This window comes from Geotrypetes seraphini, chromosome 3, assembly GCF_902459505.1.
Source record: "Geotrypetes seraphini chromosome 3, aGeoSer1.1, whole genome shotgun sequence".
Classification (NCBI taxonomy): domain Eukaryota; kingdom Metazoa; phylum Chordata; class Amphibia; order Gymnophiona; family Dermophiidae; genus Geotrypetes; species Geotrypetes seraphini.
In genome coordinates this window covers 323,667,969-323,684,170 of record NC_047086.1, presented here as the reverse complement: position 1 = coordinate 323,684,170, position 16,202 = coordinate 323,667,969, and the positions used below count along the sequence as shown (strand labels likewise).

General features: G+C 41.5%; 1 protein-coding gene across 1 annotated transcript in view; it reads right to left on the bottom strand.

Moving 5' to 3' along the window:
- The window catches only part of DTD1 (D-aminoacyl-tRNA deacylase 1), a 117,057-nt gene that overhangs the window by 94,102 nt on the left and 6,753 nt on the right, over nt 1-16,202 (bottom strand). Inside the window, exons 2-4 of the mRNA XM_033939251.1 lie at nt 10,397-10,487; nt 6,370-6,605; nt 4,448-4,545 (exon numbers count right to left, since the gene is read on the bottom strand). Coding sequence (XP_033795142.1) covers nt 4,448-4,545; nt 6,370-6,605; nt 10,397-10,487 — 425 coding nt within the window. The remainder of the gene's footprint in view (nt 1-4,447; nt 4,546-6,369; nt 6,606-10,396; nt 10,488-16,202) is intronic.

Sequence of the window (16,202 nt, the reverse complement as noted above, 5' to 3'; positions counted from 1 at the left end):
TACCGTGGAGTTTGCGCCAGCTCCCCTCTTACTACAATTTCAAGAAGGTGCTGAAAACATATCTTTTTTTTTTCCCTTGTAACTTACTTGAGATGCACCCTTAAAAACCTTACTGTGACCTCAATTGATTATTCTGCAACTGTTTTGTAAACCACAATGATTCCTAGCCAAAATTTGCGGAATATAAGAAGCCGTATGGTATCTCACAAAAAAAAAAAAAGTGGGAACGGACAATGAACACTCCAGAAAAGATCAAAGATGTAAAAAAGGTCTGTTTTACTAATATTATCAATGTTATTACTTGCATCTTGTTATATTCAATGACTCGATGTTTTTGTTATGTTTTTATGCTGTGACCCCCTAATGCAGGCGTTTTGATTCGCCAAAACACAGCACTGTGTTGGGTCCACAGTTGATGTTTGTCCTTTTTGGGGGAATAAACAAGACCTTTTTTACATCTTTGATCTTTTTTTGGACTGTTCATTGTCCGTTCCTACTGTTTTTTGTGTGATTTTGAACCCGTGTGTGTTTTTGTCCTGTTGGACTTTTGTTGTTTGTATGGTATGGTATCTACCAGTTCTAATCCATGTTGATCTCTCCAGGTAACATAAATGTCCCATATGTTATGATTTGCTTTCAGTCTATTATGTCTCGTAGCCATCAATTTAGACATGAGTTGTAGGTTGTATAATCTATTTCGTATCCACTGTAGATCAGGCATAGTTTCAGAGTGCCAGCATTTAGCTAGCGCTAAGCGTGCAGATGTAATAACACATGCTGCGAGTTCATGTTCCTATATTGTATAGCCCGGAACCTGAGCGTTAAGCAAACAACACTCCATTTACAGGGTATAATGCTTGTGAGTGATACATATCAAAAACTGACCCATCTCAGGCCAACAGGGTTTTATGAATGGACATGTCCACAAAATATGTCAGAAGTCTCACTCATTTCCGCATTGCCTCCAACACAGGGCGGACCCTGTACCATAAATCTTTTTCAATTTATGTGGTGTATACCACCCTCTATAACACATTTTATATCCATTTTCTATGAAACATATCAATATTGTCAGTTTAAATAAACATTAACATATTTCTGCTACGCAATGGCCACGGATTTGGACTTGGAGAATGAGATGTACAGCGTCAGCATCTATGAGACAAACTTGTTTTTTTTTTGTTATATAGAATTTTTTGGACCCCAGTTCGTTTACAAAAGTTGGATAGTTCAAAGTCTAATAGATGCTGGCACTGTCATCTTGATGTAACTGGATCACTTGTTATTCTACTGTCCGTTGATGCTCAACTTTTAGAAATCAATTTGGGGTAAAATCAACAGGATATTGGAGGCTTCTATTCCACTGTCTTATGACATTGTTTTATTTGAGACTTTATTGAAACCTAAGAGTCCAATTGATGCAAAAAAAAAAACAAACCAGACTTCTTATTATGGCAGGGGTGACCATGTAGTTAATAACGAGAAATTGGAAGAACTGGGAAACTCTTTGTCAATATTATAGAAATGAAAGAATGAATGGTGAACAATTGGGACATAATAAAAAGTTTAAAGAAACATGGGGTCCATTAGCGTTTGTTAAAACTGATCAAATTAATTTGTTAAAACTGATTAATCGAATAAACCTTTAATTCCTAGTTGATTTCTACACACATCCAGAGAGGGAGGGAAGGGGGGTGGGGAAATGTACTTTGTATTAATATTTGTTTGGCTATAAGTGCTGTTTAATGTATTATTTGATTGTATATTGTTTGCACTTTGTATTTGATCTGAAAATTAATAAAGATTTACACAAAAAAATTAATAAATAACATTTATAAATTGAGACATTGTCTTATTAATACATTTTTGGGTTCACCCAGATACTGGGCAGCCATGGGCTATATTCAGTGGCATTACCCACTTAAGTGTACTGAATATTGCCAGATGGCCAGCTCAATGTGGTTTAAACACAGGTCAGAGCCTTTCCTGTCTGGTTAAACCCTTTTGAATATAGATCCCAGTTTGTTTAACGGTATAAATCCTTGAAATCATAGGGGCAGGTGAAAGACAGAGAGCTCAGGAAGCTCATCACCATTCAGACAGGCTCTGTGCTTCCCACACAAATGTTCTGCTACCTAACTCCTTTGGGAAAGGGGCTACTTCTTTTTGAAGCCTGCCTGAAAATGCTGTCAGGTTTGGCTGACTTGACTGCCTTCAGCCTCCCGCACAGAAGGTTTTATGACCTAATTTCACTACATCTGATGATCCATGCAGATGAGAAACCTTCCCTTCTGGATTCCCATCCTATTTATAAAGTAAGCAATTAAGAAAGCTTCCCATTTGGGAGACATTTCTTAAAGTTCTTTCTACCAGCATTTTTATGCAGGAGCTCTCACCACTATCACTTTATCAAGAGACTCACGCTGGTTCTGCTCCACTCTACTGAAATAGTCTCAGTTTTCATGAAAGTATTTAACAAGGGGTTCCTGGGAGCCCTCTTAACCTCTTGGTACTCAAAAGCACAATGGAAATGCAAAAGAGTGGTCTGACAATCACTCATGAATCACTGAGGCAGCTGTTAATGTCATGGTGCTCTACTACCATCTGGTGTCATGATTACCACATAGCACCCTTACAAAACAAACAAAGAGGATTTACCATTCAACAGGGATGAGGAGTCCATTAAAATTGTACATACCCTTGATAAACAAAGAGCACAGAGAGCCTTTTTACACACACAAGATATAAATTACCATACCCAGAAAATCAAAGATCAGTTGAAACCCCAAAACCTGTGTGAGAACAATCAGCAACTTTGCCAGAGCTGTCAAGTTACTCAGTTCCAGGAGGGAGCTCCTAGGCTAGTTTCTGGATGTCTAATGACCCTACTCTGAGGCATTACAGGACAAGCACCAAGGATTTCAAATGGACAGAAGCAGGCAACATTTATGAATGTATTATGCACATAAATGTTTAGAATATAGGCACATAGATATGCATGTGGTGTATTACACGTGCATATGTCAGCATGCCACCAAAGCGCTATCCTGCAAATGCCCACTTAACTTGCATAGGGCTGGATTCACCAAATTATGCTCAAAATTCAGCACTGGAAAAAATTCTATAAAAGGATGTGCAACGATTATGCCTAAATTTAGGTGCCACACTTACACCTGCTGAAACCTTGTGTCTGTTTAGACTGTAAGCTCTTTCAAGCAGAGACTGTCGTCTTCTTTGTGACTCTGTACAGCGCTGCGTATGTCTTGTAGCGCTATGGAAATAGTAGTAGTAGTGTAAACGTTAGCAATCAACTTAAGTTAGGCACCATACCTTATAGAACAGCACACTGTGAATGACAATTAACATCAGTAATTGGTTGCTATTAATATCTAAGGGCTTGTTACTCAATTAAGATGAGTGTACCTCTTGTGTATGCAAATCTGGGCACATGTACAGAATCTAAGATAGTTGAGTACCATATATACTCGAATATAAACCTATTTGACTATAAACTGAGGTACCCTTTTTCCTCTTAAAAAAGGGGAAATAAGGTTGACTTGAATACAAACCGAATTCATGTCAGTCTTACAAGGTTGCTGTAGGAGTGAGCTACCTAGCAATTAGAGCTGCTGCCTCAGCACCCTGAGGTTATGTGTTTAATCCCAGCCTGCTCCTTGTGAGTCTGGACAAGTCAATTAATCCATCCACTGCCCCAGGTATCACAGTTCAATTGTGAGCCTGCAGGGACAGATAGGGAAAATACTTATGAGCACTGTACCCGATTCCTATTCACTGTATTGTAACCGCTTTGGATGAATCTCTTCATGAAAAGGCGGTAAATAAACATAGCAACCACTGCAGGAATTCACATCAGCTATTTTGAGTAGCAACACTGCACGGGGCAGTAGCATAGGAGGATCGCTCTTGCCCTGGCTCATCACTGGACCAGAAAAGTTTAAGGTAGGCCTGCAATGGATCTGAGAGGGTGAAGAATATAAACCCGAGACCCCCATTTTTAGACCATTTTTTTCCACCCAAAAATCTAGGCTTATATTCGAGTATATACAGTACTTGCTAGGGAGAAGTACAAAGTGGCGGAGCATGTACGGGACAAAGGCAGATCTCCCACTTACAAGCTTGACTTACAAAATTCCACACGCTAGACATGTCCCTGCCAACTTTAGGTGCTCACACTTACCCGAGTTCTACGGCCGACACAAGTGCTTGTGTCTAAATGTTAGGCACTAGTGTAGGCAGGAACTAAAGGAAAGTAGGCACATACATTCAGTTACAGAATAGGTTCCCGCCACACACACTCCGGATGCCAAATTCTAGGCGCCCTGTTCTAAAATTGCCCCCAAAGTCTCCCTCCTGGAACTGGATCACTGGGTCACAGCTAACAACCACACTCTTCTTACTTCTGAGTCCAAGTGTTTTGGCGACGTACCTGTTTTGGATCAGTCGTGGAAGTGGGTGATTCCAGTTCTATAGTCACCGGACCATCGTTCTGGATGTTCACCTGCATGTATGCTCCAAACCTGCCATCTGAAAATAATTGGACAGTGCTTTTAAAAAAAAAAAAAAAAAAAGGGGGAAGGAGTTTCCAAGAATGATCATAGGAAAGTGAGGTTTGTATCTTGTCTGCTAAAATCATAGTGGCAAGTTTTGGTAGGGAATGGAGGACCACATTAGGACAACATTCAGCATAGACAAATGGGACCCACCCCTGTGCCTTGCACTCCAAGCAAGGTAAAAGGAATTCATATGAAGTCAGTTTTTAGATGCCTGGGGTTGGTGAAAGAAGAGGAACACCTCACCCAGCTTTCATACAACTTATACACCCAGGTAGGTATTAGTGGATTCTCCTATCCAACAGGGAAAGAAAAATTATATTGTGTTTATCTTGTACAGTCTACTTTTCCCTCTTATGGAAGAATACAAATTTGATGCATCTAACTCTTTCCAGAGATTGATGGTTAAAGGCAAAAGGCTGACTCCATGGTATTTCCTGAGAGAAAAAATATATATACACGAATATAAACCGAGATTTTGGGGCTTTCCCCCTCTCCTCCCTACACCATTACTAATGCTGCCATCTTCCACTCCCTCCCCTCCCTGATGTCCGGCCCTGCTATCCTCCACCCTTCTTCGATGACCGGCACTGCTATTCTCCACCCCCCAATGACCAGCACTCCTGTCCTCCACCACCTACTCCCCTGCCCAAACCAACATCCTTTTTAGGGGGAAAAGGTTACCTTGGTTTATATTTGGATCGGTTTATATTTGAGTATACGGTAATTGACAGACTAATATTATACAGTTCCTGGATGTACAGATTATGTATATTGAAGGAGAGTTTACAAAGACTATCTTCAGGAAACAAACAGAGAAAAATAACATTGTTACGTTTTCGGAGCTGTCATCCATTCTCAATGAGGTCCAGTATACCAGAAGGATAATTTTTACACTTGAGAAAACTGTGTTCCACAAAGGCAGAATTTAAAATTCAAGCATATCAGATGCGTTAGAAACTTTATGAGAGAGGATATCCAAGATACATAATACAGAGCATTTCAGTGTGCTTTTAATGCTCAAAGGGTGTGGTTGTTATTTCCATGGGACAAAGAACTAGTGAATTAACTTGTGTGCTCCCATTTTCACTTAAGTCATCATATGTTCTGTTCAGCAATATTAAAACATTGGCACATTTTGAGATATTATGAAATTTTTCACTGCGGTTCAAGATTCGCATATAAGAGGGGAAAAATTTTAGCTGATTATTTATTGCATTTAGTTTTAAATGAAACCCCATTGAGGACAGAAGTGCATTTCATAGAATATACAATGAGAAGTATTAAGATCAGAATTGGCAAACATCTAAGTAATATCTGCCTCTTTAAATGAGAAGCATCTCTTGTGGAACACTGGCTGCAAACCCAACATAGCCTGAAAGATTTGAAGCGAGTGGTATTGTTGAACATGATTAATCAGAGAGGAGGCGATATTGAAACTTGGCTGCTTCGGCGAGAGCAGCGATTTATTTTTCAGTGGAACACAACTGTACCTTTTGGATTTAATAGAGAAGTAGAATGGACAAATTGGTAAAGTGACATCAAGAGGGAGAGCCGAGGGTGGCACAGGCAGTAGGTTGGAGATGTTGCTCAAGCTGGCGAAGAGTTTAAGGGGGAAGGGAAGGTGTGCGCATGGTGGGGAGGCAGAGAAGAGGGGAGTGCTACCGCCCTGGGCACCTCCTAACCTTGCTATGTCACTGAGTCCACTTTTGGTACCTTTTCACTCAACAGGACACATTACTTATGAGCTGCCCTCGTTTCAGCCGTCACTTTACAACACAAATGATCCCCGTCTTACCTTTCACAAGATCTGGTTTGTAGGCTTTCCTAAGCTGCTGAAGGAAGTCATTGTAGAAAGGCTCTGCTTGCTCAGAGGGCATGGCCAGGTGAAAGTCTGGCTTATTCCCCTTGAGGATGCTTTGTAGTGTAAACTGGCTGATGCAGAGAACTTCGTACTGCCTGTCCATTACACTTTTAGACCAGTGCCTTCCGCTTTCATCCTCAAATATCCGCAAATTTAAGATTTTTCGAATCCTAAAAAAAAAAAAAAAAAAAAAAAGGGGGGGGAACCCCACAGCACTGAACGCTCTGAAGGTGATTTTGAAAAGCAGAACATCCTTAATTGTTTAGTTACCATCTGTTCATCACCATTTGACCTGTTTGTCTCGCTGTGTAAGCCAGGCATGAATTAATGGCTTTCACTTGAGGGCAATGTCTCCAAACAGGCCATGAGGTTGCTCTTAAGTTTAATTCATGTTTTATTTGAAACATGAAACAAGCAAATCAGCGTAAATTAACATAAAAAGTTCAGGCTTAGTCATTAAGCAGCCAGTCTTAAACTATAGCACTTGAGAGATGCGAACAAGTCTGATTGTCAGCACAGCCAAAATATATGAATTCAACATAAAACAAAGCCCCTCTGTGTAAACAAATCTCATAAAATAGCAGCTTTACCTTATGTTGGACAGACTGGATGGGCTGTGTGGATCTTTATCTTCAAAAGGCCAGAAACAAAACCTAAAATTGCCAAACCCAAATTCAACAGAATTCCAAGAAAAATCGGCAGTATGCTAGCGATTTCATTCATCGCAGTTCCCCAGTACTGAGGTCTTCCTCTCAGCTCTTGGTTGATAGATTTTACTTTTTTGGTGTATTTTTGGACTCTCCCCATTCTTGACTTAACATAGTGAGGGTTTTGCTCTTTCTATAATTATTGCTGACTTTTCTTGGAATTCTATTGAATTTGGGTCTGCCATCATTTATTATATTACTGGATGGCCTATTCACCCTAAAAGGCAAAAGTTTGAAAGTCTTAAAACATGTATTTCACATCCATAGGTATAAAAAGGGGTATTTTTTTCCTAAAATGACAACTAATTTCAATTTACTTTTATAGTATCATAGACTCCAATTAATGCCCGATTTCAATTTTATTTCTTTTGCACTTAAGGATCCGCTGTGCTTATTCCAAGCCTTTCTGAATTTGTTACTGTTAGGTCCGCCACCTCCTCGGAGGCTGTGCCATGCATCTACCCCCTTTCTGTGAAGAAATACATATTTTCTGATGTTACTTTCAGGTCTGTCCCCATTGACCCTCAAAACAAGGTTCTTCTTACTTGACTCCTGATTGAATAGGAAGCCAATACAGTGATCTCAAGAGGGGTGTAGAACACAGTATAAACTATTACCATGTTTTAAATGAGCTTTGATGCTGTGTGATCGATACTGAATCTGTGTGGGTGAGAAGAATCTCTGGACAACTTTAAGACCAAACTAAAAACTTTCTTATTTAGGGATGCATTTATAACATGAGAAGGGGCGATATATCTAGCCTGCACACCCAGTGAGCGGTAATGAACAGCAACTTCTTTTAAGAAGCATCATTCCCCCCTTCTTTGTTTTTCTCCTTCTCCTCTTGCCACCCTTTTTATTTATTTTTATCGCAATATATTTTATTCTTACCTAACCCCTGAATCTTCTGTTTCTGTACATTTATGTCTTATCTATTGAACATTTATTTTTTATTCTCTTTTAAACTTTTAACATTGTAAATCGTCTAGGTACAAGTTGATAGACGGTATATCAGGTACATAATAAACTTGAGAGGAGAAGACAGAGCTAAGAGGTTCCAACAGAGAGAAACCAGATGGATACATCACTTGGGATGTTTAGAGCCAGGGGACTGAATTATTCACAAGATCTGAAAGTGTTTTTCTAATCACTAATGTCAACAGCTAGGAACTCTGGGTAAGATTCTCAAATGTTTGCAGTAAAATCCGATGGGCTGCTATCACTTTCACTACTGTAACGATTTCAAAAACGCGAGTCATTCTTTAAAAACCACACATGCAAACGCAGTTCACAGAGGGTCACTAAATTTGCATATACCCATTGCTGATGATAGTGACCGGCACATGCGCAGCATAGATGCAGGAAAAAAAATCCCAAATCAAAGATCAGCAGGAAGGATGCCCACTCCTTCCTGCCGCCAAAGTCAAGCTCCACTTCTTGATAGGCGTTGCTTCCTTGTGGATGGAGTTATAAAGCCACCACTTAAGTCTTCTCTGCATACATTCACAAAGTTTTACAGAATAGATATGGCAGCCAAACGGGATTCTGCATTTGGATCTTCGATTCTGCTGGTTCACTGGTTCCATCCTAAGTTTGAGGGATTGATCCATTATGTTCCAAAGGTTCAGGAATAGAGTGGGGTTGTACAAGAAGGAAAGATTAGGTTCTTACCTTGTTAATCTTCTTTCTTGTAAATCCACACTCATCTTGAAGTCCACCCGGTGAGATGTTGATTCACTTGCTATCTGCCTAAATAAGTATCAGTAAGTCGGACTTCTTGTTCTTTTGTTCAGCCTTAGCAAGAATACGATCCGTGAATACCATGTTGTTCAATCTAGAAGGTCTATATACAACCTGCCCCCATGCTGTTAGTGCAGGCTGAATTCTAACTGTTCAATTGTTTATTCTATTTTCCAAATATTTGATTATTTGTTGTGCTATTTACTGATATGAGCAGATCAGACATTTTTCTTGGAGAGTATCCCCATACCCCTCCCTCTTCTGTGTCCTGTCCAGGAATGACTGTTTGCTTTGTTACACACTGAGGAATTGGAGGACAATCTATAGGTAAGAGAGGAGGAGCAAAAGTATGCAAATGAAGCTTCCTACAAGATTTCTTGCAAGAAGGGACTGACTATCCAAAGGTTCAGGGATAGAGTGAAGCTGTACAAGAAGCACCATATTTGTGACCATCTTTGGGGGAAAAAGTGACCTAAGTAGCTGATCCAAAATTCAGAGAATGGCTGATTTTGCAAATCATGGATCCATAAGCAGTCTGCAAAAGTCAATATGTCTGAACTTCTGTAGTTTTTCATTTTTTCTCATAAAAGTTCAGGCTTTGGACTGTTGTATTACAAATTGTTTGCTCTAACAGAATTCATTGAAACCTAAGTTTTGTTCCTGGTTAATTTAGTCACTTTCCCCCCCCCCCCCAGAGATAGTCACATATGTGCCTGTTCTTTGAGACCACTTATGCATGTCTAAGTGTCCTTAGCGTAAATCGGCAAGGGTGCCTAAATGTAGGAATGCTCACTTACGCTAGACTTATGACGGGTGTAAATGTATGTGCCTAAATTTACGCAGGTAACACAGTACAGTAAAACCTTGGATTGCAAGTAACTTGGTTTGCAAGTGTTTTGCAAGACAAGCAAAACATTTGATTCAATTTTAACTTGAAAACAAGCAAAGTCTTGCAATACGAGTATATACATTATACACGCGTCACATCATCACAATTGAGCCGATGGTTCTCTCTCCGACCCTGCGAGAGTGTAGTGACTGTTCTAAACGAGTGAGGTCTTGCAATTCAAGTACGTATAGTATTTTGTATTAAAGTTTTTGGGTTGTGAAACGAATCGTCTGAGTTTCCATTATTTCCTATGGGGAAATTTGCTTTGATATACGAGTGCTTTGGATTACAAGCATCTGGAACGAATTATGCTCGCAAACCAAGGTTCTACTGTATTCTATAAGCAGCCCACATAAATGTCAGCTTGCCTATGCCCATTCCCTGTGAGCGTCATCCTTGCATTTACACTGTTTTAGCACATAATTACAGAACTTGATTAGGCATGCTACTGCCATTTACGTGCATAGGTATACACATTCTGAGATTCCTGAACATTCATTCAGGTTGGACTGGGACCAACAGCATCAAACATGCCAAGTCAAACATTCTGGAACATACAGGAACTTACAAGAGTACAGATACAACAGAGCCACAGAGGATGTTAAATGCCTTGTTTCTAACTTACATGTGGTCCACATCTTTTGGGGTGTCCTCTAGAGAAATACCTAGCAGCACACAGATGCCTCTTCCAATAGAGCTTACTTGCTCTTCTCCCACTGCAAAAGACAAATTAAAATGCTGCTAAACTTCAAAAATATTAAATTAATTATCAGCTGTCTGGACTGGTATCTTAAGCAAGCATCCACCACCATGAGTAAATCAGATTCTGTATCAGCAAAAACAATAATGGTGCTTATCAATTCTCTAAGGCAGGGGTCCTCAAAACCAGTCCAAGGTCCACAATCCAGCTTGGCTTTCAGGATTTCCACAATAAACATGTATGAGATTTATTTGCATGCAATGGAAGCAGGAAATGCAAATAGATCTCAAATATATTCATTGTGTAAATCTTGAAAAACCAGGCTGGATTGTGAACCTTTGCCCTAAGGAAAACCACCCACAGTATATTGGGGCAGCACCCAAGGCCTCCTTGCCTATCAGGCAAATGAGGCAGTCACCTAGGGCAGCAGCCTCTGGCTGCAGTCAAAGTGAAATAATAGACTCCCAACAGTCAATAACACTCAAAGAACTGTCAATGTCCACTTTTTCTTACAGGGAGAGCAGGTAATTTTGAAAACAGCCTTCACTATGCATACAGTACATATACAGCTGTGCACAAAAATTCAGGCACCCCTGATCCAATTGTTTCAATGACTCTTTAAATCAGTGATTCACAAACTGGGTTGTTGTTCTGTGACCACTTTTCAGGGGCTCTCCAAGTGAGGAAGGTGCTTCAGCTTGCTGACACAGGCACTCCCACACATGCACAGTTCAGCAGCATGAACTGAGTATGTGCCCAAGTGCTGACGTCAGTGGCTGAAGTATGCTGCTAACTTCAAGGCAACGCAGACATGCATAAAGCAAAGATAGGTTCCTCAAAAGCAGTGTGAGGAGGGGGGAAAGATGCTGGACTCAAAATTATTCAAAGTTGTTAAATTGCACGCAGACTGTGAGAAACTGCAGTAGGACCTTGGAAGATTAGATGCCCAGTCTATAATGTGGATAAATGCAACATAATGCACATAGGGAAGAATAATCAAAATTATAAGTACACAATGTAAAGTTTCACATTAAGCATCACTGCCCACAAAAAGGATCTAGATGGTATTGTGGACAACACAGTGAAATCTTCTGCTCAGTATATGTCAGGGGCCAAAAAAGCAATGTCAGGAATTATTAGGTAGTTAAAAAAAAATAAAACAAAAAAAAAAATGAAATAAGGTGATACCTTTTTTATTGGACTAACTCAATGTGTTTTATGATGAGTTTTCAAAGGTAACCCTTCTTCAGAGCATGACATAAAAGCAAAGCGTTCCGGCTTCTTCATTGGAACCGGGCCTTGATTGAGTAGCCTTGGCTGAACCAGGCGATTCAGGAACCTGCCTCTCTGCAGATGCACCAGATCTGCCAGTCCTGATGGTTCACTAATCTGAGGATGATCTGACTCACCGGGGCCCACAGTGGAAATAAACAGAGCTGTAGGCCAGGGTGGAACTATGGAATCTAGCCCTGTGTTTCCCTGATCAGCTCTTTGACTGTAGAAGTGGACTGCCTTTGTATTTTTGACTATGGCCATGAGATCCATGTGCGGTTTGCCCCAAGTCTGAACAAAGAGGGAAAACGCACTCTGGGACAGCAACCACTCTCCAGGGTCCAGAGTCTGTCTGCTGAGAAAGTCAGCCTGGACATGCAGTAATCGGATTGACGTCAGTATTTACATCTCTCCGCTACACTTGAAACTCTCTTCAGAGCACGAACAAGCAGCAGGTAAACTTTTGATTTGGTGTTCCTCCCAGCAGAAGACCTGAGGTAAATTTGTCAATCTTCCTCCTGATGAAGCAGAAGGGAAAATGCTTGAGTACCTGATTGTAAAAACCGCTTAGATAATCGGTATATCAAATCCTAATAAACTTAATAATAACTTAATAAGGTGTGAAACACGATCGGTGTAGAGGAAGAGGAAATGAAGGCAGTAGTTTTGTTACGGGATTCACACAATAGTGTATCACTTTCTGAAGCACAACTGGAATAAGGACACTTGAATATATACAATTTGATCATGAACCAACCCGACTAAGACTTTTCAAAGCCTCTCGCACCCTAGACTGGAAGTTGATCTCGGAACATCCAGCTAAGTGCTACCTTTACACAATATTTAATCTAATTTTTTGGATAAATTGACTTACACTAACATCTTCAGTGAGGTGTGGAGGTAGGCAGGTGGGTGCGATGATGTCTGGATGTAACATCATTAGAAAACAACACTGCTGTGTTTGAATGGTGTTTTAAACTGAACACTCATATAACAATATTATAATACAGTGTTCTCCCCTGGGCCTTTTAGCCGGGCGCACCACCCAGCTAATTTAGATAACCGCCCAGCGAATCCTTCTGCTGCTGTCGATGCTCCTTCCCGGACTCCCGAAAATTTTGTTTGACGCCTGCCTTTTTTTTTTTTGCCAGAATGCTTTTACTTGCTTTGGGCCTTCCTCATTGCCGGGACCTGCCTACTTTCTGTTTCTGCGAAGGCAGGACCCGGCAGCGAGGAAGGCCCGAAGCAAGTAAAACAGTAAGTTATAAGCTTCCTTCCGGGGCTCTAACATGTGCGTGCCTTCCTTCCCTTCTCTTCCCCACCCCCCCACCCTACGGGACGCAACTTCTGGTTTCGGAGAGAAGAGAAGGGAAGCCGGCATGCAGACAATAGAACCCTCAGGAAAGCAGCAGGGAGAAATCGGCGTGGTGGCTTAGGGGGTAGGGAAAGAATCGGGGAAGTGGAGAAATCGGAGTGATTGCTTGGGGGGGCAGGGGAGAGAGAAAGAAAGACAGGCAGGGGGAGAGAGAGAGAGAAAGAAAGGCAGAAATAAAGAGGGGGGCAGGGGGAGAGAAAAACAGGCGGTCAGGGGGGAGAGAGACAGAAAGAAAAGGGAAGTGGCAGAAAGAAAGAAATATTGGATTTACAGTCAGAAGAAGGAAGTGCAACCAGAGACTCATGAAATCACCAGACAAAAAGGTAGGAAAAATGATTTTATTTTCAATTTAGTGATCAAAATGTGTCTGTTTTGAGAATTTATATCTGCTGTCTATATTTTGCACTATGGCCCCCTTTTACTAAACCGCAATAGCGGTTTTTAGCGCAGGGAACCTATGAGCATCGAGAGCAGCGCAGGGCATTCAGCGCATCTCCCTGTGCTAAAAACCGCTATTGTGGTTTAGTATAAAGGGAGGGGGTATATTTGTCTATTTTTGTATAGTTGTTCCTGAGGTGGCATTGCATAAAGTCATCTGCCTTGACCTCTTTGAAAACCCGCGGAATATAAATGATAATTAACATTTTCTCTGTGTACAGTGTGCTTTGTGTTTTTTAAAATTTTATTGTTGGTAGATCATTTTGACTTGGACATTTTAAAAGTAGCTCACAAGCCCAAAAAGTGTGGGTACTCCTGCTGTAGAGCCATTCTTGTATGACTGGATGAGCTATATTTATCTTTTTTTTAATTGTTTAAATTCATGCAGAAATAAATGGCTAGATTGAACCTAATGACTTCATTAACGCCTTTCCCGTTTTTAAACCTCTATACCATTTAAAAGAGGGCAAATATCTAATTATTCCCTCTTCTTCTTCTTAAATTTAGTAAAAATATTCTGGCACAAGTGTCAAACCTTAAAAAAGGAGGTCATATTGAGCATTGGAAAATAATAATAATTAACTAATAAAAATAGTACACATTTAGGGCTCCTTTTACTAAGTTGCAAAAATGGTTTTGAGCTGATGTTAGCTTCCCCGCATAGCACGGGAGTTTGCGCGTGCTAAAAATGTTAGCGCACCTTAGTAAAAGAGGGGGTTAATTTTCCCCACCACCAAATTTCCCCATTCCACCCCACCCGGCTACTTTTTCATGCCACCCGGCTGGAAAAAAATTTCTGGGGAGAACACTGTAATATAGCATCTTAGTTATTTATGGTATTTAATTTATAATATGAGTTTAATGAACACATGATTTTTTGCTATTCATTGAATTCTTAAGCATTTTCATTCTCTATCCCTGCCACTTGGGGCAGCTGAGAGAGCCTGCAAGTGAAGTTCGCCCACCAGAATAACATCCATGCCTCTAAGCGAAGGGAAGTGCTTCTGGTGCTTCCCTGTCTATTCAAATAAGCCACCCCCCGACAGCCTTCCCTGTCAGGAAAGATTGAAACTTCAACAAGGCCAATCGAATGGCTCTCAATTCCTGACAATTTATAGACCACTTACTTTAAGATGGGGACCACCTGCCCTGGAGGGGGGTCGACCGCAGCAGAGAAGCATACCCCTCGCCAAGGCCTCCCCCTGGAGCCACCAACGCAGGCTATGTTTTGCCTCTGCACTCTAAGGGAGCCGCGTCTGCAGGGAGTGGCATTGCAGAGACCATCTGGACAGAAGGGAGTACTGGAGGGGGGTGCATACGATATCTAGCCCAGAGAACCACTTCCAAGGAGGCCACCATCAGCCCAGCACCTGTAGATAATGCAAGGCGGTAGGGCTCGGAAGAGCCAAGATCTCAGTGGTCTGCTTCTTGAGCTTCTGTTTGCGTGGCTCAGGAAGAAAAATCTGTCCCTGCGCCATATCAAAGCGGACTCCCAGATATTCCAAGCACCAAGTTGGATGCAGATGACTTTTGTGGGATTATCCAGCCCAGGTTCTGTAAGAGACTCACCACCTACTGAACCACATGCTCACCATCCTCCAGAAGGGGCCCTGATCAGACAATTATCTAAGTAAAGATGCACCCAAATCCCCATCCTGCACAGGTGGGCTGCTACAATCACCATCACCTTGGAAAGGTGCAGGGAGCAGTGGCCAAACCAAAAGGGAGCGCCACAAACTGGAAGTGTTACTGCAGAATGCGAAATCTCAGATATCTCCAGCAACTGGAGGACTTGGCGAACTGCTGAAGGTTTGAACTGTCTTCGTACAGTGGGGTCTTCCTCAAGATCTGGAGCGAGCGTCCTGCAGATCTGTGACTGCAGCATCATCACCCACCATGGAAGTATCTGCCCGAAAAGGAAAGGCATAAAAAATCCATCTGAATCATCTGCAGGCAAACGGTCCCCCAACTGTGCATGACTCTGCTGCTAGGGACCCATGCTCTTAGGGGAAGAGATCATGGTGCTATCAGGGCCGCAAAATTAGACGGATTCATAGAGCCCTTGTTAATCAAATAAGCCTGAAACATCATATTAATAAATTCCAGGAGAAATCCTTGCCCCTAAGGGGCAGAGGCGCCCTATGAATCCTGTTTTGAGCTTTTTTAAGATTTCAGCACCGAATCACAGCTGCATTTTGCTGGGGATGCATTTGCACTGCCCCTGGCTCAAATTTGGACTTTTTGGATGGTCCTCAGATAGGCTGGGCACCAGAACCCCCAAAGGGACAGGGGAGGCTAAAGCAGACATTACCACCCCCTCATGTGCAGTGAGGCATGTGAACACGGATGCTCCTCCGACAGCCATCCGCCACACACAGGGCATGAATCCACTGTATCCCGCACTGAGAAGTCTATCCCAACCGATTTTGAGCAAAAACGATGTGTTTTGAGACAGATAAAAGCGTTTTAATTCAAATCGGGAAATCCAAGATGACCGTTGCAACAGCAATTTTAGCACCAAAAACGTCCTAGGAAAGGCAAACCAAAAGCCAGTGATTTTAGGATTTTTCAGGTGGGGAGGCCCAGGACTAAACACAAAACCTCCCAAAATGTGACTTTTGAGACCCCACTCCCCCCAATCAATCT